Below are 26,295 nucleotides of genomic sequence, written 5' to 3'. Positions count from 1 at the left end.
CCCCTGAACCCTGCCTCCTGTAAGGGCAAAAACTCTAAATCAGGATCCACAACTCATCAAGTTGAACCATGCTACAGTCAGTGTACAGGTCAGTAGGTGCTTGATGAAGCAGCGTAGGATCATCCGTTGGATGCGCACAGAAGCAAAAATAGAAGGGAGAGAGAGAGAGTTGATGTTCATGACCTTCTTCAGGGGGGATTTCTTTCTCGGATAATCTTGTAGTGCAGGGACTGGGTCTTAAATAACCATCTCCGAAGTACTTAAGTCTTTGCAACCGCTCGTTTTCTAGAATCATCATCTTATGACACCAATGGCGAAAAGGGTACTTAAGTCTTTGCAACCGCACCAGACTCTGACGCTAACTGATGCTGACAAACATGGGGATACGAGCCACACATGCATGCATATGTGGCACTCATTCATACCCGTGAACACTCACTTGCCTGTTCGGGGGTGCACATGTAACCTACTTCGAGTCCTTTTCGTTTCCTCGTAGTTTTTCTGTGTTTGAAATGTTTATTTATTTATTTGCTTGTCTCTCACTTCTCAGTGATTTTCGCTTTGTTTCCTTCACATTTCTTTCTTTTGCTAATCATACGCTTCCAAAATGAACTCTGCTTCATGCTTCCTACTAGGGGTGACAATCGTGTCGGGTTGGCGGGTCAGAACACCTCAACACGAACCCGACCCATTTATTAAATGGGTCAGATGTTGCAAACACGAACACGACCCATTTATTAAACGAGTAACCTGACCCTACACAGTTAACCCATTTAATAAACGGGTTGGGTCAACCCAACACGATTACACGACACGACGTGTTGCGGGTTCGAACTGGTTGTCACAAACATAAATGATAAACCCCAAAGCAAAACATTCCAAGAAACCACATTTCGTTGAGGCATTTTGTCAAACGCTTGCTGACCAAATTAGAATCTCCCACAACAACTGTAGAAATGGATCAACGTGTTCACGATGAAGACGTCGACAACAAACCCGAGCTTTACGACGTGCCCGAGGATCAGCTCACCTTCCAGCAAGGCAGGGGCACGCGCAAGCCTTGAGGACGAAGGGAAAGGTGTAGTTGTTCGGGGAGACGCCACGGGAGACAAATTGGGCGTAGAGGGCGACCCCTCAGAGAGGGTCCCCACGTTCGGCGAAGCCCCGGAAGAGCGTGTTCCAGGCGAAGGTGTCGGGGTTGCGGATGTGGTGGAAGACGGCCTGGGCGTAGTTCGACGAGGAGGAGGGGGAGAGCGAGCACGCAACGATGAGCAGGCCGACGCCGACGGTGACGTCGGCGATGCCGGAGGTGACGATCTGAGCATGGGCTTGCTTGATGTGGGACAACGGCGAGCATCGGTGGAGGAGGGAGAGGGAGAGGGAGAGGGAGAGGGAGAGGGAGGGGTGGGTTGCCAGTGTGGGAGGCGTTGCTGGCGAAGGGGGGTGGCGGAGGCGGGTAGGAGAGAGTCTGTGTGTGGTGATGGGTAGCGGTGGGCATTTGGGAATGGACCATGGGGTGACCCACCCGCCTAACCCGCATAAACGGGTTGCAGGTTCATGTAAACGGGTTGACCCGCTCGCCTAACCCGTTTATTAAACGGGTCAAACGGGTTGGCATACCCCAAACACGAACCTGACTCGTTTAATAAACGGGTTAGGCGGGTCGACCCATTTACGACACGAACCCGTTTAAGCCAAACCCGAACCCGACTAAGAAGCATGTTGGGTCAGCGGGTTGGCGGGTCAGCATACCTCAACACGAACCTGACCCATTTATTAAACAGGTCGGCTGTGGCAAACATGAACCCGACCCATTTATTAAACGGGTAACCCGACACGACACAGTTAACCCATTTAATAAACAGGTCGGGTCGGGTAAACGGGTTTGCGGGCGGGTTGGCGGGCCGGGTTCGGGTAAACGGGTTGGCGGGCGGGTCGGGTAAACGGGTTGACCCACCCGCCTAACCCGTTTATTAAACGGGTCAGCCGGGTTGGCATACCCCTAACACGAACCCGACCCGTTTAATAAACAGGTTAGGCGGGTCTACCCACTTACGACACAAACCCGTTTAAGCCAAACCCGAACCCGGCTAAGAAGCGGGATGGCGGGTCGTGTCAGATTTTGCCACCCCTACTTCCTACTACTTCTAACAGTTGTTTTTTGCCCACATCGTCTACCGTACCCATTTGGCTTGCCGGGTCGTAGCGTATCCTGCGTGAGTAGGATGTTTTCTAGAAACGAGCCTCAACATGCGTGTCCATGTGAAAGCCGTCATGCATATTCTTGCAGGTCTTGCCGTGAGTTAGTTAGTTCCCTAGTGGATTCGGTTTGACTAGACCAAGGTACCGAGCCTATTAACTCCAATTAGTTCAGGTAAACGGAGGAGGAGGAAGGAGGAAGGTGGGCGAGGGAAGAGAAATGGACGTGCTGCGGGGCTCCGTCGACCTGCGGGAGTTGCTGCCTTCGGGCGGAGAGCTGGATGAGTCTTCCCCGCTGTCGTCGCCGGACCTCCGCCTCCTCATCGACCGCCTCCAGGTCCGATCCCTCCACATCAAAAAACGAGTCGCCGACTACATCCTTTCGCACCACCGGGACTTCGCCGACATCCTCTCCCGCTGCGCTGACACCTCCTCCAAGGTTGACGAGATTGCCGATGGCCTCGCCTCCGTCCTGCGTCTCTTCGATCAGGGTCCCGCCGGCCGGCCACTCGATGCCGAGCTCCGGCATCTGGCCGAGGAGAGCTGCCGGAAGCGCAGGGAACTGGCGGAGAAGCAGGAGGCGCTGCGTCTCGTCCGGGCAATCTCTGGACTGTCGGAGAGGCTTGCTTCGGTGAGGAAGGACGTCGAGGCTGGGCGGTTGCTTGAGGCAGCCGGAGGCTTGCGCGATCTCCAGAAGGCATTGTCGATCCCGGACGAGTGGAAGGAGGGGGCAGCTAGGGTTTCTTCCGGAGGGGAGAGTCCCCTGGCGTTGTCATTGTTGAGAACGGAATGGGTCGAGTGCTTCGAACGGGTGATTTGATTTCCCCTCTTTCCCCTTCTTTTCTTGTTTCTGCGGAAGTTTCTGGGAAGAGTGGGGGTTTGAATTTGTTTTTCTGTTTCTATTTCGTTGTAGTGCAGTTACAGAGTATGCTTGTTAAGCATCTGGAGAATGCTGTGCAGTTCGAGCCAGGGAGCGGCAGATTGGTGATTAGGATTCAATCCGACGGTGTTGAACTTCAATCAATATTGAAGTCGTTGGAAGTGCGTTGCTTCTTCCTTTCGTTATTGGTTTTCTTGATTGCGGATGTTCTTTTCTTTTCCTAAAACAGGAATTGGGTTAAATTCTAGGTGACTTCAATTGATCCAACGATTTATTCGGATGTGCGATTTATTTTGGAAGATTCTGATTAATTGCCCATGACACCCCTAATTGTGAAATCGTAGTACTAAAAGTGAGTTTTTTTGTTGCTAGAGTATCGTGTATTAACCAGAAATGCGATGTATGAAAAAGCAAGTCCATCTTTAATACCTGAAATAAAAATAAATTGATGCATGGCATGCCTGGTGTTTCCAGAAAAGCTTTTTAGGAACATATTATAATGAACAGGCAAGCATAAGATTTTGTGAAAAAATGACTCGTGGGAAAGGGTAGTGCTGGCAAAGATTGGACTACAATGTGCTTTAAAGCTAGCACGTTCTTTTCAAGCTTATGTTGGAGATGCATTTGGATAGCTGCCATTCTAGATTAATCTATCACAAACATAGACTTCAAGCTCTTTCTTGTTGTTGCTATCCTATCAAATGTCGAAGAACGAATGGCAGAGCATGTTTGTGAAGCATGTGTATCTCCTTTTTGTTATATTTTTCACCATGTAAAGCATAATTCAATGACCATTTGTAAGCATTAACATTTTCCTTCCAGACCTCATTCACTCTGTGCATCTCCTTCATATCCCACACTATCAAGATCCGAACTATGCTAGTGCTTGGCTACCAATACCAGCCCTAGGACACAAATACAGTGGAACCTGTAGCATGCCTTTCTAACATTGGTATGCAAAACAAAAGAGATAGTAGATTTAAGCTTGAAAATCCTGGCATTCTGTCTTGGCCACTTGCCCCATTAAGCTGATCCCAATCACCAATTAAGGATATAACCTGTACCCAACCATGAAGTGAAAAGATAACCGTGTTTTGTCTTTCTATATAACATATCCAATGTCCAATCATGTTAGCTGGAAAGGTTTTTTAACAGAGCATGAAAAGATAACAAATGAGGCAACATATTATATCCATTCTCATGAAGAACTCATTTTCCAGCTATATCACACTTCGTAACTTGGAGACTATCTTTTGCAAGAGCCTCCTTTTAGTGGTAAGACTTGAAAAGGACTTCTCTTTAATGGCTATGGATCTGTCCCCAACGAGTATGCTGTTTGTTGGTTCCAAAAGGGACCATGAAAGCATTTTTTGTATTGATGTCTAGAAGGGATATGTCAAGCTGAGCAAGGCTAGGATAATGTAATAAAGCCTACCTATGCACAATTTTAGCCATTGTTAGTGTCACGGGCATAGAATTATTCACAAACTTATTCGCCGGTGCCTAGGCATTTACTCGCATAGCCCCGAGTCACCATATTCGGTTGGAATCACCTAAGGTGATTCCTGAGAGAATTAGCCTTAACCCACACACACTCCCTTGCGTCCAAACGCTATGCATGGGAAACTCCTGCAAGCTGAGTGGTCTTTAACCAAATCTCCAAAGGCAACATCCTCTGATCCGCTGACACTACTTAACTAAATAACACTCCAAGTCCGTGTCGCTAAACAACGATGCACTAATGACGATACCGTTGCCTATCACATGCCGTGCTATCACCGCACGTCATCGATCAAGCCAACACATATCGCACGTTCTGCACATGCCCCATTTCGAAGGCTCGGTTCGGGACATTCTCTCCCACCTAAACCATTGTCGTCCTCGACAATGCCAGTGCAGGTAAGAACACAGTCTTAACTGATATGCCAATTTTTCTTTGCACTTATCTTTGGTGTACTTTTTTTTTCACCCTACTCAACTTGTTCTAGTTTTCATCCACTATCGCCACAACCTTTAACATGCTAGTTATATTCCTTAATGCGCTTTCAATCACTTAGACAACAGTCTTCTGCTCCATTAACATTGAGCATTCTTTACTCGTGGGACCCCAGTGTAGTTCCATATACAAGCGGGTTATCCTCGCCCGCATGACAAACTTGTCATCTTCATGCTCATAGCTGAGGTGCCTTCCGACCCCAACAAGGGCAATTCCAAGCTCTTCGTGGTCTTCGCAGAGAAGGACGACCACCAACGCTTGCCGCATAGACATCAACTCCCTTAAGGCACCAACTTGCAGTTTTTCAACAGTCCAAACTAGTCTTCAAGTAAGGGACGTCTAATTGCGTATCACCCCAAACCGGTGATCTTGTTGGGCACTCATCCATACAATGGGCAACACGACTTAACGTTGCAACTCTCATTCGGAGCCCGCACGCTGCAACTCTCATTCGGAGCCCGCACGCTGCAATTCTCATCGAGAGCTAGCAAAACGTTTTCGTAGGAACCAAATCGACGAGCCACGAACAACAACTTTTTCTGCACACACAATCCATAGAGGAACTGCCAACTCAAGGAACCAAAACAACAAGCATTCTGCTCAAGATAGGTACTCTGCTAACCCACAATCTTATAAGAGAATATATAGGTTCAATTGAATCTCTCATACCCAAAGGTGCAAATCCATCCAACTGAATCCAACGTACATTCTCTGCATGCACAAGGCAAATACTATGCTCCACTTTTGAGCTTAACGCACAACTGATAGAAATTTTTGGCTTATCCACGTTCCCTTAGCCATCTGAACAATAACCTTACACTTCTGCTTACCATCAACAAGATGACCCATACCATCATGCCAACATTTTGCTTATGTGCTCGGTTAACAGCACTTCAACTACGTAAATTTGCGTAACCAGGATAAACCATTATTGTCCCCTTCAGTGTTACACTCAATGAACAACAAGGTCTTTGTAAATCTTTCTGCTCTGATGCCAATTTGTCACGAGCATAAAATTTTTCGCAAACCCGTGACGCGCCAGACTGCCCAGTCTAGCCAGCCACACACCAATACTTTTCCATGTGCTGAATCATTTCATTGGCCCTGCGTACCACCTCGTGCGTAGCTGCCTAGCGGAAGCTGATCAAGCTCATCTCTAAATGCGTATTCTATCTAGTTCATGCCACTTTATGCATAGCTGTCCCATACCAACTATCATTTCTGAAAAGGGCACAAACTTGCCTTAGCCTTGCGTGCCATGGAGCGTATTGCGACTCCATGCGCACGCTACAACAAAACCTCGCCATTGAAGGAACATGACTTTGCGGCCCCCAGTCCAAAGACTGGTTGATGATTTAACACTATAGCGAAGAGCACTACCCAAACTTATTCGTCGGCGCCTAGGCATTCATTCGCCTAGCCCCGAGTCAGCATACTCCGTTGGAATACCTAAGGTGATTTCTTGGAGAATTAACCCTAACCCACACGCACCCCCTACGTCCAAACACTATGCGTGATAAACTTCTTCAAGCCGAGTGGTCTTTAACCAAATCTCCAAAGGCAACATCCTCTGATCCGTTGGCATTGCTTAACCAAATAACGTTCCACGTTTGTGCCGCCACACAACGATGCACTAACGGCAATACCGTTGCCTATCGCATGCTGTGCTATCATCGCACGTCACCGATCAAGCCAACACATACCGTGCATTCCTACACTCGATGCATTTTCCACTCAGTAGAGCTCTGCACTGCACATGCCCCATTTTGAAGGCTCGGTCCGGGAGAGTTAGGTTCCTCCTCATTTTGATGTATTATCCTTGAGGGATATGATAGTCAGAGAGCATGCTTTTAAAAACTCTTTACCATATTAAGAGATAAAAGAAATTTACATGCATCATCCTGGAAGCGACAAGATTCTCATTGCCTATCTTCAAGTTGGTGTCTTTGAGAAAGGTCGATAATGTCCTTACCCATCTTAAAATTGATTTTGTTATGTGTGTCCGAATGAGCAACATAAGAGTTAGCTCTCACTTTGAATCACCATTTAAGTAGTTGCATGATATGTTTACTTTTTGAAACACTACTTCAGAATAAGCATTGTAATTGTAAGTTCTCACTTTGCATAACCATTTCGGTTGCAGTTGCATCATATGTTCATTTTTGAAATGTCACTTCTCAGTTTGAGTTTTTCTGGCATCTGCAGATTATTGGTGTTCTTGATTATGGGCTTGCAAGAGTTGCAGACTTGTTGAACAAGTTTGTGGTTATTCCAATCATAAGCAGCAAAACTATAAAGGTTTCTGTAGGCGAGTCAAAGCAGGGCAATGCTGAGGCTGTTCTTCATCTAGCACCTGCTCCTATATTGCGGGTAATTTTGCACATATTTCTAAAGCTTTTATGCTGAATGCACTCTAATTGCAGTAGTTGCATAGCTTTGATTCAAAATGAAGAACCTGGGTGGAATTTAAAAGAAAAATTGGCTTGTATTGTGTGGTACCTGATATTAGAAATTTCATTGCAGGTAGACATTTAATGACTGCATAAATTCATATCTGCAGTAGTTGAATGCATCACCGTCCAAGTTCTAGAATACCTGATGAAAGTTCGATAATGATCACTTGCACATGCAAGACAAAATTTTATGACTGTAAAGTATGTTCTTGCAACAAGAAATATCCTGGGTTGAGGAACCTTGGAGCTCTTCTTGCTTCCAGCTTTGAATTCATAGGCAAATTTAAGCCTAAGTGGAGGAAGCATGACATTTAACACATACGTCAAGAATATCATTAGTTGGTATCATAGTCACCTGAAACTCTTTTGCTTGTGGGAAACTATTTCTGAAATGTGAAACACAATGTTTCAGAAACTTGTGGGAAACTCATGGGAAACATGTTTCCAATCACATGAGAAACCTATTTGTTTGTATGACAGTATGGTAAACAAACTTCCTATGTGCTTCTTGTATGTTTTACTTAAACAAGAATTTTTTTCCTTCTATAAAAAAAGTTGAGACGTGACATTGGGATTTTTTAGTTGTTTCTAAAATGTATTTTTTTACATATTTTCAATGTTAAGAAGGCGTAGTTTTGGGATGAAGGCGTAGTTGTTGTTGTTGTATTTTCAATGTTAAGAAAGATGTAATATGACATGAAATGGAGAAATCTCATAATTTAATGTAACAAAACAACTTTTACCTTATTTCATTAGTCGATTCTATCTATTCTATTTAAATACTTTATTTACGATATTATTTGATTAAAAGTAAATTGTACACTTGTTTACTTGAAGTGTAAACAACATATCTCATTAATTTATAGTTATGTATTTCACATGCTTATATATATATATAGGGTTAATCTGTGGTGCTATCGAAGACAAAATTATTGAGCTAGAAATCGTAGGTTCAAGCTTTATCAACTCTATGTAATAGGTCCTGCCCATTAGGGACAGTTCTGTAATTTTTTTATTTTATTTTATTATTTTTTTATTTCTAGCCATTGGGACTAGCCCCTTTGTTTCCTCTTGTATATAAATGGGTGCTCTCCCATTCTTGTTTCTTATGCTCTTCTTTAAGCATTTGAGAGTTAATAAAATTATATTTTTTATTTTTGTGCTTAGCCCTTAGTGGCTTGTGTTGTGAGCTATATTGTGTTCTTGAGCTTGCTCATAGTGGTTCTTGTACTTTGCCTATTGGTGGCCTTGTGATTGTGCTCCTTCTCTTGTTCTCTCATTACATGATATCAGATCCAATAGGCCCTTGATCTTAGTGACCATCATGAAGACCGTGCCTCTTCTTGAAAGACGTGCCAAAGCCTCAAGTGATCCTATCTCTTTATTGCTCATGCATTATGAAGGAGTCTCTGTTCATCATGCCCATCAAGTTCAATGGTTCTAACTACTACACTTGGGCCTCTACTATGGAGAACCTCACCTTATCTAAAGGACTCATCAAGTACATTAAGGGTGATTGTCCGGAGCCCCAACTCTCATCCACAAAATTTGAGAATGAGAATTGAGAACCTTAAATTTCTTGATGAAGATGAGAATGAGGCCGCCACCCTTGAGTTCGAGAAAAATCACATGGAGTGGCGGATGGACAATGCCAAAATATTTGCATGGATCATGAGTAGCATGGACACTTCTATTCTTGATAGTGTGGCATAATTCAAAGTTGCCAAGGAATCATAGGAGTTCCTAAGACACACATACACCATGAAGGATATGGCTCATTGGTGGAATCTCCACAAAAGAATGATGTCCTTGAGGCAAGGTGATAAATCAATCCGGGATTACTACAACGAGATGGCCCTCCTTCAGAGAGAACTTGCTGTCTTGAAACCCAAGTGGGAAACTACCAGATATCATCGACTAAGACATAACAATTCAAGAGGAGCAATTCTTTCTTATTCCTTAATGGTTTAAGGCCTAAGTTTGAGCGAGTAAGAATGATGTTACTCCATAAATCAACAATTCCTTCTTTCTATGAGACTCTTATCGAGTTAAGCATGGAGGAAGAAAGATTAAAGGAGGACAAGAAAAAAAAGACCAATGACACCGTTCTTGTCGCCTTTAAACCCAATGCCACCACCAAGTTTTATAGACTACCACACTTTGAAAAGCAAAATGGAGGTCAAAGAAAAATTATATGTTACTTTTGCAATGAGCCGAGGCATACCAAGCTGGCTTGCCCAAAATTGAAGACTTAAGTTGGCTTCGGTTAGAGACACTTCATTCAAAACTATTAGTGAATCCAATAACAAAAGAGATGGTGAACTTGAGGGTCTATCGATTACATAATTTGCGGAGGCTCCTCAACAATTATTGAAGACATCTAAATCTACTTCCGGAGCCGCCGTGTTATCCACTTCTCCTCCAAGTATGACATTTTGGATTCTTGACTCGGGGGTTTTCTTTTCATATGACACCTAATGGGTCTTTATTATCCAATTATCGCACCAATAAAAACTTTTTTAGTGTTTCTACCATTGACGACATTTATTTTAAAAGTAATTCTCAAAATTTCTTTGTTCCAAAAGTTAGAGTTATTCCAAAATTAAATCTAAATTTACTTTCAGTTTCTCAAAATGTCGATCATGGATATGAAATCCCTTTCTTATCTATGGGTTACTTGGTGCAGATCGCCAGTTAGAGAAGCTGATTGGGGAAGGTCATAGAACGGGAGATTTATACTACATGAACTTTTTGTGTATTCCAAAAAACTCTTTTTATAACTATGCCCAAGAGAAAAATATTGAAACTTGGCATAGAAGACTAGGACATCCAAGTATATTTAAATTATCCCATTTTCTTTTTTTGTAAAAATTTTGTTATGAGAAAGAATTTGTTTGTAAAGCTTCTATACATGAAAAAATGAATTCTTTCTTTTCCTTCTAGAACTTATGAGACCAAGAAACCTTTTGAATTGGTGCCCTTGGTGTAATAACCTCAATTTTTGACAACTAATTATTTAAGTTTATTGGAAAATAACGGGTGTTTTTCTAAATTTGGGCCTCGGATCCGTTACCGGATCCATAAAAGAATGCGTAAATAACCCACAATGGGGGTATTAAAACTATACTTATAATATTTACATAAATAATTAATAGTATTTATTAGAAGAAAAAAAATAAATTTTAGTATATAGGGTCGGACCCAGATCCAACTGAGGATCCGTCACTCGTAGGCGAAACCGGGTCCATTATTAAAATGGACCCAGCGTCGCGGGTCACGGGCTCGGACCCGGACCCGATTTCATTTACAAAGGGGGGGCGTCAAACAGAATCGTACCTAGGGCACGATTCTTGTTTTCAAGAATCTGAAACAGAAAGGGGAGGGGGGGTTACGCAGGGCGTAACTAACCCTGCAACTCGCAAAAAGGGTTCGGTGGGCTGATAAAAGGAGTGGAGAGGGGTTTTTCCCTCTTCACTCAGTGGATCTCTCTTCCCCCGTCTCTCCCCGTCTCTCTCTCTCTGTGTGCGCGCGCCGGTGGAAAGGAGGTCGCCGGCGAGCTGCGGCAACCAGCAGCCATCATTGACTGCAGCGAGTACCTCCTGTCACGGCAGCAGCAAGGAACGTCAGCTGCGGCCCTGCTTACGCGTCCCCAGCCTCCGATCGCTGGAAAGACCGCCGGAAAAGCTTCAAAAAGGTACGGGTCTTCTTGGAATCGAGGTGAGGGATCGAACATGGGTTCGATTCCATGCGTGGGTTTGAGGGGAGGTCCCACGAAAAATTGGTAGTTGGGGATTTTTGTGAATCCCACTTTGGAAAACCCCAAATCTTTGATTTGGGAGTTTCGGTTGGCATGAATATAGGAGTGGGAGCAGATTATGAGGGTTGACAGAAACCCTAATCAATCGGATTTGGGGGATTCGGCTGCCATGATCAAAATAAAATAAAACTTGATTTGGGGGTTTTTCGATCTTGGAAATGATACCTCGAGTCTATGTGGTTTCGAATTCAGTTTAGGTATACAAATTTGGGCATGGGGTTCTTTCTTTTGAAAGTGCATATGGAGAGTAATGTATAATCTGATTTAGGTAGGTTACACTCGTACAGTACAAATCAGTATGAAGTTTTCAGTAGATGAACATGAGCAAAAAGTTGATGCAGAAATTTGATTGTTGATCTTTTAATGACAAAGGAATTGCTAGCTGAAATGTCTATTTTTGACTAGCGTTAGAACCAATTATTCTGAACATTGTGCAGTTTTTGACAATTTTAGTCTTTTTGTTTTGTTATAAGTATTGAGTGGAAGAAGAGCATAAGATCATGAGAGATCTGTATAATGAGAAGTGTTTCATCTATCTATTGTAGCCTGTCTGAACTTTTAGTTACTGGGCAAAATACCCTTTTGTTTCTCTTTCTGATTTTTCAAAAAAAGAAAAGAAAAAGGGAGCAAACAAACAGTGTTAACCCTTTTGTTGTTGAATGGCTCAGGCCGGCTAGTAGCCAACCGAGGGGCACTCGACTGACTGCCAGGCCGTGGCAGTGATGCACAGGCCCATCATGGGTTGTGTGGTACCCTGCCAAGCCCAACCGACTGGTGCTGGACTATATTTTTTACAAAGGAAAATATGATAAAGGCTATTTCCTTAACTGTCCATGCTTGTGGACAAATGACAGGTCGATTGAATCTTTGTTCATGTATAGTATGGCTCATATGGGAGCTTAGCTTACCACTTTAATTTTTCAGAATACTAGCTAATCGTGTTAGACCTGGCTCTTTGCATTCAGGTGAATGAAACTGCTAATATGCTTAGGCTTGATTTGTTATGCTTGATTTGGATATCGTTGCCTAGTTGTTTTCATGGGCATGAGCAATCATGAAACTATTGCTTTATTGCTTGAATCTACATGCATGGGTGTTCACATGTTATAATAAAAATTGATCAAGGAATGACAACATACATTTTGGTATAAATATGTGAATCCTTGCACATGAATCTTTGAAACCATGCTTGTGAGTGTTGTTGTTTCATGTCCATGGTTATATTGGCATATATGGATGTGCATTTGGAAACATGCCGACATCATTGCATATTTGGCGTGTTGCATATGGTGCATACATGATGTGAATGCGTGCAGCCCTGACATATAAATTTCTAGATCCGGTTTATGTGCTTGTGTGTGGGTGATAACTCATGCTATGAATGGAAGGTTTCATGTATCTACATTATGGGACATGTTAAATGATCATGCATGTATGATTTGGTTTTAAGTGCATGTGCATATATGGGATCGAAGTCTATTGGCATGTATAATCATGCATAAATATTCTCATGTACTTATGAAACTAATGGATGAATGCATGTGTTAAGTGATTACATGAAAGTACTTACACATGGATGGTCACACATGCATATGACTGCGGAAGCTCATGCACATTGTTAAAATGGTATGAATGAATGTGCATTTGGAATTATGTTGGTATGATTGCATACATTGCAAGTTATGATTTTTGCATACGATGCATCGATGGCCTAAATGGACCATCACCGGCCTGGAGAGCTGTGGGTTTGGTTTGCTTTCACATATGTTTTTAACTACATCACTTGAACCACATAAGATGGTTTGACACTTTACTACACTGTTTTATGTGTTTACACGGGCTGGAGTCCCGAATGGGTCCCCGTAAGGGAGGATGCGAGTTTTTCACTTTACTTTTGCATATGGTGTTGCAAACTTAAAGAATTAACTTAAATAAAGATATAATAAGAACAATGTAATATACATTCTGGGATATCTCATCTGAAGTATGAGAATCTTAGAAATCCGGTCTTGGGGAGACTGTGAGGATACAAAAACTCCGTGTGCTGTAATCTGGTCCCCTAAACCTGATATTGAGGTTCTTTTTCCTAGCTACGGTTTTAGGGAGAGTCCGCCACTTTACCCGGGAGTGGTGTGTTTGACACAGCTGTTGTTATGGTACCAAAGAAGTGGCATATGTGGGCGTTGGGTGTCTCTTGTGTCCCCGACATTAGATGTGGAGGTCTAATGTTCCGAAGGTGATTCGGTCGAGGGCTAAGTTGGAACCCAGTAATAAAATACAAATTGTGTGTTAAGCTACCTGGAACCTACTTGACTTCGGGGATTGTACCCGTTTGGTGTATCCGCGGGCAACGGTAATTAAAAAGAGGAACTTAAAGCTGCGTGCATTTAATAGGGCATGCATATGGAAAGATGAAACTTAAATGAAAGATAACATAAGAAATCATGCATTACACATAATCATGCATTTTCCTATTATGCATTAGATCATGCATGTTTGAATCACTCTCTATATCATGACATGATTTGATGGTAGCATATGATTTACTTATTGAAATCATGTTGTAAGATTTAGTTATTTAGTTCTTGATATATGGTACTGCTTTACTGTTCTTGACTGGTGAGCATATGTAATTGTTGGTAGGTATGAATATTTGAATGCTGTAAATTTTATATCTGCACTCACTCAAATCATTGTATGAAATCTTACCCATGTTCTTTGTCTCACCTGATTTCTTTAGAAGTAGCTGTGCTCAGAATTTCGGTTCTGACACCCTACTTTGTTGGTTTTTCACAGGACATGGTGAACAGTGAGGCTGGACTGACTACTGGGGATGAATGAGAGTCATACTTGAGCTTGTCAGCTTCAGCAGGGGACATAGTGACTCTATTTTTGCTTCTCTTAGTTCTTTTAAATTTCTGTAGTTGTTACTTCACTTTTGAGTTATGTATGAGACTCTTATTGGTTCATTAATAAAAGAGTTTTAGTTGGTTGTTATGGATGATGATTGCAACTTCGTTTGTGGTGGTTGGGCTATCCAATGGAAATTGGAACTATGAGGACCCCGGATCTCTGGGAAGGTTTCTGCATTGAAAAAAAAATATTCCGTATTTTTAAAGGGTATGGATTGGGGTCGTTACACTTGGACTTGTGGGAACCCGCCTGAGTCATGTTAAAAGGAAGATTCTCCTACTATGTTTACATTTATTGTTGATTATACTAGATATACTTGGATATATTTTCTTAGGCAAAAATTGGAAACTTTCTCATTTTAAAGAATTTCATAATTTGATTACAAATCAAATTTTAAACCAACATTCATATCTTTCGTTTGGATTTGGGAGGTGATTTTTTGTCAAATGATTTCAAAATTTATTTCAAAGAAAATGGTGTTTTACATCAAGGATCTTGTGTAACAACCCCAAACTGATCCTAAAAAATTTTGCGGATCTTTTTTCAAACGAATAAATAATTTTAAAATATTGCGGAATGGTATCCCAGGGACCCAATACACATAAATTTAATATACACAACTCAACATACATCCTATACTTGAAATAAATCAATCTAAAAATTTAAATTAAATTGAATTTAATAGAATAGTCCTCATTTAGGGTTCAACAAGTTTCCCAAAACAAAAACTCTCAATTCTGTCAGAATTCAGGCTACCACATCATAACCCTTGTTCCCTCCAGCAAGCCAATCCCTTTGTTACTAAGCCTCAGTACCTGAAAAAGGTTTTTAAAAATGGGGTAAGAACCGAAGTTCTCGTACGAAACCTTCTTAAAATCCAACAATAAGAAAATTAGCATAAACCAAATCAAACATAAGTTTAAGAGGCCTCAACAAACATCACATTATTCAAAACAAACATTCAATATAAGTAGTTCAATTCAAACAACCAATAATTTCATGCTAAATTAAATATTTAGGGATGCATGAACCAATGCAACATGCATGAATGACTTTTTAACTTTAATTATCAATATTGCTTTTGTATGCATATCCCTACTTAATGCACACAATTAAATTCCCACTTATATAAAACTCGCAGATACTCAAAATATGCCAAATTTTTGAGGTTCAAGGCAGTTTTTAGTGGTATCTTAACAAACAATTTGTATTTCCTTAACTAGGTTCTACACATGTCCCTCAACCGATGTCAGGAATCAATACTATCAATCAGAACATTAGAAATCAATACCTAATACCGAGACGACAAGGAAATCAACATTCATTGACGCCACTTTCTCGGTATACCAATAATTGCAGCTGAGTCTAACAACACCACCTTAGGCAAAATAACGACAATTTTGTATAACCGTGACCGGGAACACAAACTCCTCATTGGGTTCTTGGAGAAAATAATGCACACAATGTTTAGTATCCTCACGGTCTCCCATGACCGCCATTCGAGGTTTCCACCATTTCAAAGGCCTACCAAGGAAGAAAAATTATTATAATGGTTGGTCTCTTTTACTATTCTTAATCAATTAAGAGTTTTTTATAAAAGAACAATTCTGCAAATCAACATGCAATAACAAATTTGGGCCTTTGCAATGTTATTTTCAACAATGTAATCAATTCAAGGTAATATAAAACAATTTTGCAATGCATTTAAAACTTATTATTTCAAGAGCAACATATGCACCTGGCCTCCAAAGGCCGATCTGTGGTCCATACATAACCACTCCACAGTTTAATGAATGTAACGACCCCAACTTATCATCGTGAAAAGTAAATTTTTTTTTAAATAATTTTAAAACCAAATCCAAGGATCTAGGGCCTTACAGACTTAATAATTACCAAACCACAAGAGATCGCACATTGAATCAACAAAAGAATAACCAACTTTATTAACCAATAAATGAATGTCATAAAAACATAAATAAATGAAGTCTGTAACATAGATCCACTCAGTCAAGAACATCAAAAACAGGTTACGCAAACTCGCAGGCCACATGTAGCAGTCACCCCATCACTGAGCTCTCGGTCCTGAAAGACATTTTAAAATACAGCGTAAGAACCAGAGATTCTCTATACAAATTTATCTAAAAATAAAAAAGAAAGAAAAGTGCATAAACCAAATTTATGCATAAATTCAAAGGAATATAACAACAATTTTATAATCAATTTACCATTCAAACATTTAAAACAAGTACCATGCCATATCGATTTTCATACGAGATAGAATAAGTATGAATGTATGAACTAATGCAAAACAGTAAGGATGTATGATTCAATGCACATGCATGAATAACTTATTAAGTTATTATCAGAGTTTCTTTCGTATGTATGTCCCTATTAAATGCATACAATTTTAGTTTCACTTTTCATTAAACACACGGATACTCAAAACGGTGACAACAATTCCCGAAGTCCAAGTTATGTTTCCAGTTGTAGCTTAACACACAATTTGTATTTTATTACTGGGTTCCACACTTGCTCTTCGACTAATATCAGAAATCGGTACTATTCATAGGAACATTAGAAATCAACATCTAATGTCGGGACATCAGAAAAATCAGTATCCACTAATGCTACTTTCTTGGTATACCAATAACAACAGTTGTATCACAACACTACCCCCGGCAAAGTGGTTGAAATCTTCCTAAAACCGTAGCGGGAAGTTAACCACCACATCGGGTTCAGGGGCATAATTGTACACAGAGTTTTAGTATCCTCACGGTTTTCTCAAAACCGCAATGCAGGATTTCCACACTGTAGAAGGGACATCTAGAAAGAAAATTAATTACACAGTTTGTCTCTTTTATCTTTTTAAATAATTTTAAGTTCTTAAAACAATAACCGTTTTGCAAATCGACATGCAAAATCTAACTCAGGCACTTACCCGTCACATTTAGCAGTGCAATTAATTTTGGAAAGCCAATAATTTCGGATTTTTTTTTTGCAATGCATAAAACAAATTTTGGAGCGACACAAGCTTCGAGCCCACATGGCCAGTAGTGGAAACATGTTCACAATGTACATTCGATCATGACATAGATGTCGATTGGACAGGGCAATAACAATTCATTTTTTATGGGCATACATTAAATTGATTTGGTCACACATACTGTTTCTTGCTGATAAAAAACCAAGCGCTGTTAAAACTTCCAGATTTACACTTTACACTATGATCTAATTATGTTTAAACATAATAAAGTGTGACAACAAGAGGAAATTCTATACAGAAATACCGAACAAAATACACATCGTGAATATTAAGCAGTATCGATCAAAGTTAAACGAAAAATACATATATATATATATACTTTTGGGCCTGACGTCACATCTAAAGATTGCCCATTCAGCCCAGAAATAAACAAGTTAATCAATAGCCGACTAAACAACATATATGTATGTGCGAAAAGATTTATTCTGATCATAGATACAAGAATCTGCCGTAAAACCCATATCTAATATAGGCTGCGTTTCTTTTTTTTTCTTGCCCAAATATCTTTCTTGAACACACTAGTCGATTCTTGGGTTAGTCCAAGAATAATATGATGAAACCCAAAAGGAAAAAATCAATTTCTTTTTCTTTAGTAAAATCTGATTGAACCCATAAAATCGATTCTTGGGTTCAGTCCAAGAAATTTGATAACAAATCCTTAATGAAATTGATGCATGCATAAATCAATACTTTACATGCTCTTTTAACAAACGATCAATACATGAGCACAAAAAACAAATGAACAAAATTTAAAGTATCGACCATGCACATAATCTATTCATGCTATTGAAATCCAAAACAAAAAAAAACGTATAAGGCAGACCCTATATTTTATTTTATTAAATTCCATGTCTGATTTGATCATGCCCAGTTCCTTTTTCGATCAGTTTAAGAGAACAACCCGTACCTTTGTTGTGGATTCGTAAAAAAAAAAAGGAGGAAACATTGAAGAAGGGGGTCATGCTGCAGCCTCCCTTTCGATGCTCTCTCTCTCACATTTTAAAGCACTCCCCCTTTTTTTCTTCAGCTTACCTCTCTCTCTCTCTCAAGGTTGATATAGAGAGAGAGGCACACACCCTTATAACACGAGGGACTCCTCCGATTGAGGGGACGTCCAATAATTTTTTTGAAATAGAAAGTCTTCTATTTCCTTATGGAAATAGAAGTCTTTCTAAACTAAGACTCTTATATACATATATATCTATTATATATATTATTTTGCTACTATTTTATCACTAATATAATTTAGTTTTAAAAATTAATTTACCTTATCATGAATGGATCATGGATCTTAGCAATGGGTTCAAGATCCATATCCGGATCCACTTTAACATCGGCCACTATATATTACAATATATATTATATTATATTATATTAATTTCAGACATAAAAAATATAATTATTTAAATAAAAAATTATATTTATTAACTCTAAAAATAAATGAAAAACTGTGAGATAGTACATATTGCCCAAAAACTCCTCAACAAAATGGTTTTGCCGAAAGAAAACATAAACTTATTATAGGGACTATTAGAACATTGCTTATTTCAAGAGATGTTTTTAAATTTTTTTGGGCCTAAGCTGCTCTTACCGTCGTTTATTAATAAATAGAATACCATCTTCCACTTTGAAAAACATTTCTCCTTGGAAAAACTCTTTAACATTAAACTGAATTTGAAAATATTAAGAATTTTTGGTTGTAAATGTTTTGTTCTTTGTGAAAAAAATGACAAGCTTTCTCCAAAAGCCATTGAATGTGTTTTTCTTGATTATAAAGAAAACTAAAAGGGTTATAGGTGTTATGACTTAAAAAATGAGAAACTTTATATTTCTAGAAATGTTACTTTTCTAGAGGATGAAAATGGATTTGAGAAAAACGTGACTAAGAAAGATATTGAGTATTCTTTTTTGTTTGATTTATTGCCTAAGGAAAAGAATGAATCATCTAACTCTAATGATGTTTGTGTTAATGATGTTGAGAATGATTGTATTATTAATGACTCTATTGATGATGATGTGAATGTTGATACTCACAACTTGCTTATAAATGAAGATATTGATGTTCAAGAATTTAATGTCTACTTTCGACGCAACAATGAGGAACATCCATGTTTACTTGATAAGTTCTTGCCAAACCAACCTATAATTAAAACCAATGTTAGGAGATCGGATCGAATAGCTAGGCCTTCTAGTATATTTGTGTCCTATGTATCCTATTTCCCTAAATATAGAATGTGTCTTTTAGCTATACATGCCTTTCATGAACCTTTCTTTACAAAGAACCCAAGGACCATCCTCATTGGGTAAAAGCTATGAAGGTTGAGTTGGATGCTTTCCATAGAACCAATAATTGGGAACCTGTGTATCTTCTTTTAAGAAAACTATAGGATGTAAGCGAGTCTTCAAAGTTAAAACTAAGAGTGATGAAACTTTAGAAAGATATAAGGCTAGGTAAGTAGTCAAAGGGTATGTTCAAGAATACGGGATTGATTATGAAAAAACCTTTGCACCTATAGCTAGAATGACAAGTGTTATGGCCCTCATAACTGTAGCCTTTATTAGGAAGTAATTGATTTACCAATTAGATGTCAAAAATGCTTTCCTAAACAAGGATCTTAGTGAAGAAGTGTACATGGACCCTCCTTCTAGGCTTGATGTTAAAAAAGATAAAGTTCTTGTACTTAAAAAAGGCTTTATACGGTCTTAAACAGGATCCTAAGGCCTGGTGTGATCAATGCAACAAAGTTATGATTGATCTTGGTTTTATACCTTATTATACTTACACTGCTCCTTTTGTCAATAATGCAGGAACAAGCATCATTATTTTACTCATACATGTAGATGATATGATTATTATTGGTAGCGATAGAAAGGGGGTTGAATTCTTTAAAAATATTCTCAAAGAAACTTTTGATACGTTTGATCTTGGTTTTCTAAGATATTTTTTAGGTATTGAGATTGCTTACTTTCTAAGAGGATATGTACTGTCTCAAATGAAAGTGGCTTATGAAGTTATTGATAGATGAGTTCTGACGGATGAAATGGTGGTTGACACTCCCGAAGTGATCAATGCAAAAATGAGGGCAAATGATGGCAATCCGTTAGAGAACCCCATGCCTTATCTCTTAAAGACGACGTGATTTGGTTCTGGATCTATGCCTGATCTAGATCCATATCACGTGTTTTAGTATTTATCTATATCACGTGTTAGTATTTCTATTATGCACATGTGCACTTTTTGTGTAGTTTGTACTTATAATTAGGGACATTATTGTCCATTGTAATTGTGAGTCACTGTATATTAACAAAGTTTCTCTAGGTCAAGCAATGACCTTTTCTGCACAGCCCCTTTGCCTCCTGCCATCTCCTCTTTCTGCAGATAGTGAAGATGTGGGCTGGAACACTGAGTTCTGACATGGTATCAGAGGAGGCCCATTGAAGGTCTCTTCCCATTGAAGGTTTCCTTTCTATTCTTTATTCTTCCTTTCTTTTATTCCTTCTCTCATTTTCTGTTTCACGACAGATCTGATTTCCATTCAGATTTGGGTCCCTTCTAATATACTTCTTATTCTTTAAGGACAGATCTGACGTGCTGCCTCTGATCACTATCAGATATGGTGCTGTTTTCTCTCTAAAGAACAGATCTGACATGCTGACGTGCTGCCTCTGATCACGTCAGATCTGGTGCTGTTTTCCTTGGTGCCTTTTTCTGTCTAAAGATCAGGTCTGACGTGGTGCCTTCTGTCTAAAGAACAGATCACGTTAGATCTGGTGCTGTTTACTGTTATGTTATTATTCTCTCTGTCTAAAGGTACATCTAAAATCAGATCACGTTAAATCTGATTTGTTCATCTTTCATAATAATCTTTTACTCTACATTCATTATTTCTCTCTTTATATTTCTTATCTTGTTTAATAGTTTCCTACGTAAACAATCTTGACTATTCATATTATTTCTGTTGGGCGGATTTTTCTTTGTTGACCTATGCTGATATATTGGATCTTCATAAACTGTGCTGCGGTTCTGGTACATAACCAGTAACGCGATCTCTGTGCAAAAAAAAAAGGTGCGCAACACAGGGTCCGAAATTAAAGACATCTGAAAGTTTCTCTTCTTTTTCAATCCATAATTGAAAGATATGGATTTGTCCTCTACTCATTCAGGCCTTTCCTCTAGCTTTCTGAGTCAACTTGTTTATGAAAAACTCAACCATTCCAATTTCTTGACCTGGAAAAGGCAAATAATTTCCTTCATACGAAGCTAAGACCTTTCTGGGCACTTAGATGGATGAACTCCAGCCCCACTTCAATTTATCACGCAGGAAATACAGGATGATAAAGGGGTTGTCTCATCTCGGATTATTTAAAATCCTGACTTCACGTTTTGGATGAAAAGAGACCAAGCACTAGTCGCGTACATCACTTCTACTTTATCCCAAGAAATACTGATTGCAATACCAGATGATTGTTCAGCCGCTGAACTATGGAATATGTTGGCTCAAACCTATTTTCAAATGTCGAAAGCAAAAGTTTTATATCTCAAGCGAGAATTTCAATCACTAAAGAAGGGCACTATGTCTGTTATGGATTACTTGAACATGGTAAAAACCATCACAGATCAGTTCGCTTTTGTTGGATGTGCGATCACAGAGAGAGATAAGGTGCAACAAGTTTTAAGCGGATTGGGAGCAGATTATCATGTTCTTGTCACATCTCTCACATGCTTGCCTGTTTTACCCAATTTTGAAGACTTACGGGATAAACTTTTACATTATGAGATCAGTTTAAAGAACCTTTCTGATGGTGAACAACTTGACTCCCAAAATGTTTTGGCTACTGGGCTGGTTTATGGACAAGGTCGTGGTGGAGGAAATAATCATCGCGGAGGTAGAGCTCGAGGACGATATGGTGGACAAAGAGGACGTGGGTTGCTTCCTACCCCAAACATGCCTCCTAATGCTCATGTAGGAACCCCAAGAAATATTCCCACATGCTTCCTCTGTAATAAAAGGGGGCACATTAAAGCTGACTGTTGGTTCAACCCTCATAACAAAGGCAAGAATTCTACTATTCAGTCAAACAAGCAGACTGATGGGAGTGAATCTAGTGGAGATATGCAACAACTTTTGTTGGCAGCCCTTTCAAAGATGACAATAGCACAAGATGATCAGGGAGTATGGGATATAGACTCTGGAGTAGCCACCCATGTCACGGGACATGCAGGTAAACTCTCAAACTTATCTCCTTATTTCGATAATGGCAGTATTGTCACTGGAGATGAAACTCATCATTCCATTTCTCACAGTGAGAATGCCATAATACCCTTCTTAAATTCATCCATAAAGCTGTCCAATGTTCTACATGCTCCTAATATAAAAAAAAACATTATTTTTGTTTCCAAACTTGTTGATGATACACATTCTTCTGTCGAATTTACTCCCTCTTCTATGTATGTCAAGGACCTTCAAACTAGGGAGGCGTTCGTTAAAGGGGAGCAACGAGAAAATATGTACATCTTCAAGGAAGATCCTTTTGTTCGTGTTTCTGTTCCTGTCGTCTTGAAGCCTTCGTTGAAGTCCAATGAATCCTCTTCTAAATGTCTTCTTAGTCTGTCTAAAAGTAATAAGTCAAATGTTTGGCATACTCTACTTGGTCACTGTAGTTTCTCTTTTGTTGAAAAGCTTGTAAGAGATAATCTTATCTCCTCATCTAGTTTGAGTCCTACTTTTGGCAATGAGCAATATACAAGTTGTCAATTGTGCAAGAGTCATGTTCTTTCTTTCAATTCAATTAATAAAAAAGCTTCAAGACCTTTTGAGATTATCTACTCTGATGTATGGGGTCGATACTATGTTGTTTTCATTAATAGTTATTCTCGTTATACCTGAATATATTTCATGAAACATAAACTCAAGTCCCTAAATTGTTCAGAATGTTTCATGCCTTTGTCAAAACTCAATTTTCGTCAAATATTATGAATTTTCAGTGTGATGGGGGTGGTGAATACACTTCAAATGACTTTATTGCCTTTCTTCGAAACAATGGTATAAGTCGCAGAGTTTCTTGCTCACACACACCACAACAGAATGGTATGGCTGAATGGAAACACCGCCATGTTGTTGAGAGTGCGATGAGCATGTTGCATGATAGTCATATTCCTATTGAGTTATGGAAAGCAGCTTTTCACTCGGTGGTTTATATTATAAATTGGTTGCCGATGGTCATTTTAACAAATAAATCACCTTGTTATACTCTTTTTGGGCAGCATCCAGATTATGATAATTTACAATTTTTTGTCTGTGTTTGTTATGTGCACATTGACAAATCATTAAGAAATAAGTTTCAGGATAAAGCTTCTAAGTGCAGATTTGTGGGATATGCGGACGATTATAAGAGATATCGCTGCTATGAGCCTCTGACCAAGCGTATTAAGATCTCCAGAAATGTGGTTTTCGATGAGCATAATTTTAAAGATGGGCATCCTTTACAAAATACGCGTGAAGTTTATTCTCCATGGTTAAATGTCGAGTTTGCTAACATCAATGGAGAGTGTTTATCTGACTGCAGTGTTGCTCCCATGCCATTTCTTGTACCGGATGAAACCTCGTGCACAACTCAAATTGAGATTGACAACTTGCCGCCCAAGGAGATTGAGAAGTTTTCAGGACCAATCTAATACGAGAAGAGCAACAAAAACTACTCCCACTATTACTGATGTGACTGTTTATGAACCTGAAAATCATTCTTTTGTTAGAAAATCTGAAAGAATTCGACATCTAATTCAGAGATGGGTTAGTTATGATAATTTCACTTTGGATTTTCAGTTATTTCTGTCACAGGTCGAAAAATAAGATTAACCTACTACCTTCTATCCAGCAGTCAAGTCATACAAGTGGATAGAGGCAATGAATGAAGAAATAGAAGCGTTACATGAATGTCAAACATGGGACGTTGTTTCCAGACCCAATTAGAAATATCGTAGGGTCTAAGTGGGTTTATAAGATCAAGTATAAACCTGATGGGAGCATTGAACGACACAAAGCAAGACTTGTTGCACGTAGCTTCACTCAAGAATATGACCATGATTATGATGAGACTTTTAGTCCTGTAGTCAAGATGAGGACAATTTGTATCATATTATCTCTAGCTGTTCATCAACAATGGACATTGAGCCAGATGGATGTGAAGAATGCTTTCCTTCATGGGGCCCTTAAAGAAGAAGTTTATATGAAACAACCACCTGGATATGCGGAAGGAGATCCTAAGGCGTATGTCTGTAAATTGAAGAGAGCTCTTTATGGTTTAAAGCAATCATCATGGTCTTGGTTTGATAGTTTTTCTCTCAAGGTTCAAAATCTTGGTTTCTGCAGATGCACTCTTGATCACTCACTCTTTATCTTCAGGGACGAGCATACAATCACATTCTTATTGATTTATGTAGATGAGATAATTATCACGGGTAACTCTTGCAGTCATATCCAGAAAGTCAAGGAATTCTTAAGTCAAAATTTTAAAATGAAGGATCTTGGTGAATTGAGATATTTTCTTGGAATAGAAGTTGACAGGAAAGACAATGTGTTGACCCTGGCACAATATAAATATACTCTTGACTTGTTAAGTAGAGTCAGAATGAAAGATTGCAAGCCTTTAGCTACTCCGAGCATTTTACAACAAGAGTTGAGTTCCCACGATGGAGACTTATATGATGATCCCACCAGATATCGAAGTATAGTTGGAATGCTCCAGTATCTTACCTTCACTAGACCTGACAATGTCTATTCTGTGAATCAAGTGTCTCAATTTATGCATGAACCTCGAACTGGGCACATGGATGCCGTTAAACGGATATTGAGATACTTAAAGGGTACGGTGGGCGATGGACTTGTTTACAAGAGGAATCTTATAGATAATGGGGCTCATAAATTTTTTTATCTATACACATGCAGACGGGGCAGGAGATCCAGATGAGAGAAGGTCAGTTTTAGGCTATTGTATATTTTTTGGCAGCAACATTGTGTCTTGGAGTAGTAGAAAACAAAAAGCTGTTGCCAGATCTAGCACTGAGGCTGAATATCGTTCCATGGCAGCGGCCACAGCAGAAGCTACGTGGGTTAGACACTTGCTAACATAATTGGGAGAATCTATTTTAAAATCATTATTATTGTGTGACAATCAAAGTGCGATAAATATTTCCTTTAATCCCATTCATCATAGTCTCACTAAACATATCGAAATAGATCAATATTTTGTCAGGCAAAAGGTTGAAGAGAAAGAAATTGAGCCATACTATGTTCGCACTGAAGATCAAATGGTCGATATGTTTACAAAAGGGCTGACCAAATATAATTTTTGGTTCTTAAAAGGCAAGTTGTCCATGATTCGTGATCATGCACAACTTGAGGGAGGCTGTTAAATAAGACGTGATTTGGTTCTGGATCTACGCCTGGTCCAGATCCATATCACGTGTTTTAGTATTTATCCATATCACGTGTTAGTATTTCTATTCTGCACATGTGCACTTTTTGTGTAGTTTGTACTTATAATCAGGGACATTATCGTCCATTGTAATTGTGAGTCACTGTATATTAACAAAGATTCTCTAGGTCAAGCAATGACCTTTTTTGCACAACCCCTTTGCCTCCTTTCATCTCCTCTTTCTGCAGATAGTGAAGATGTGGGCTGGAACACTGAGTTCTGACATTATCGTCAGTTAATTGGGTCCCTCACATATTTATCCATCACCCGACTCGACATAGCACACACAATTCACATCACAAGTCAATTTTAACATGCGCCTGCAATAGTCTGTTAAAACATATGTAATAATACATCTATATATTGTTAAAACATATGTAATAATACATTTATATATATATAAATATAGATGTATATTCACCATAATACCCGATAGGGGTATTATGGTCATTTCACAAGTACCCAATAGGGGTACTTGTTTTATTTCTTTCATTTTGCTGTTTTTTATTTTTGTTTTTT

General features: G+C 39.3%; 1 protein-coding gene across 8 annotated transcripts in view; it reads left to right on the top strand.

Moving 5' to 3' along the window:
• The first annotated feature begins 2,385 nt into the window (after nt 1-2,385).
• The window catches only part of ATZW10 (centromere/kinetochore protein, putative (ZW10)), a 152,328-nt gene continuing 128,418 nt past the window's right edge, over nt 2,386-26,295 (top strand). For 5 of the 8 annotated variants that reach the window (XR_016428304.1, XR_016428307.1, XR_016428303.1 and 2 more), the window contains exons 1-3: nt 2,386-3,010; nt 3,118-3,240; nt 7,281-7,445. Coding sequence is in view for 2 of the 8 variants with exons in the window: in XM_089991804.1 (XP_089847930.1) it covers nt 2,420-3,010; nt 3,118-3,240; nt 7,281-7,445 (879 nt within the window). In the remaining 6 variants the exon portion in view is untranslated. The remainder of the gene's footprint in view (nt 3,011-3,117; nt 3,241-7,280; nt 7,446-26,295) is intronic. The other 3 variants (XR_016428308.1, XR_016428306.1, XM_089991805.1) reach the window with 1 other exon arrangement.

This window comes from Nuphar pumila, chromosome 16, assembly GCF_984573655.1.
Source record: "Nuphar pumila chromosome 16, dmNupPumi1.hap1.1, whole genome shotgun sequence".
Lineage (NCBI taxonomy): Eukaryota > Viridiplantae > Streptophyta > Magnoliopsida > Nymphaeales > Nymphaeaceae > Nuphar > Nuphar pumila.
Note: the sequence above shows the minus strand (reverse complement) of the source record. Positions and strands in the feature narration are given on the sequence as shown.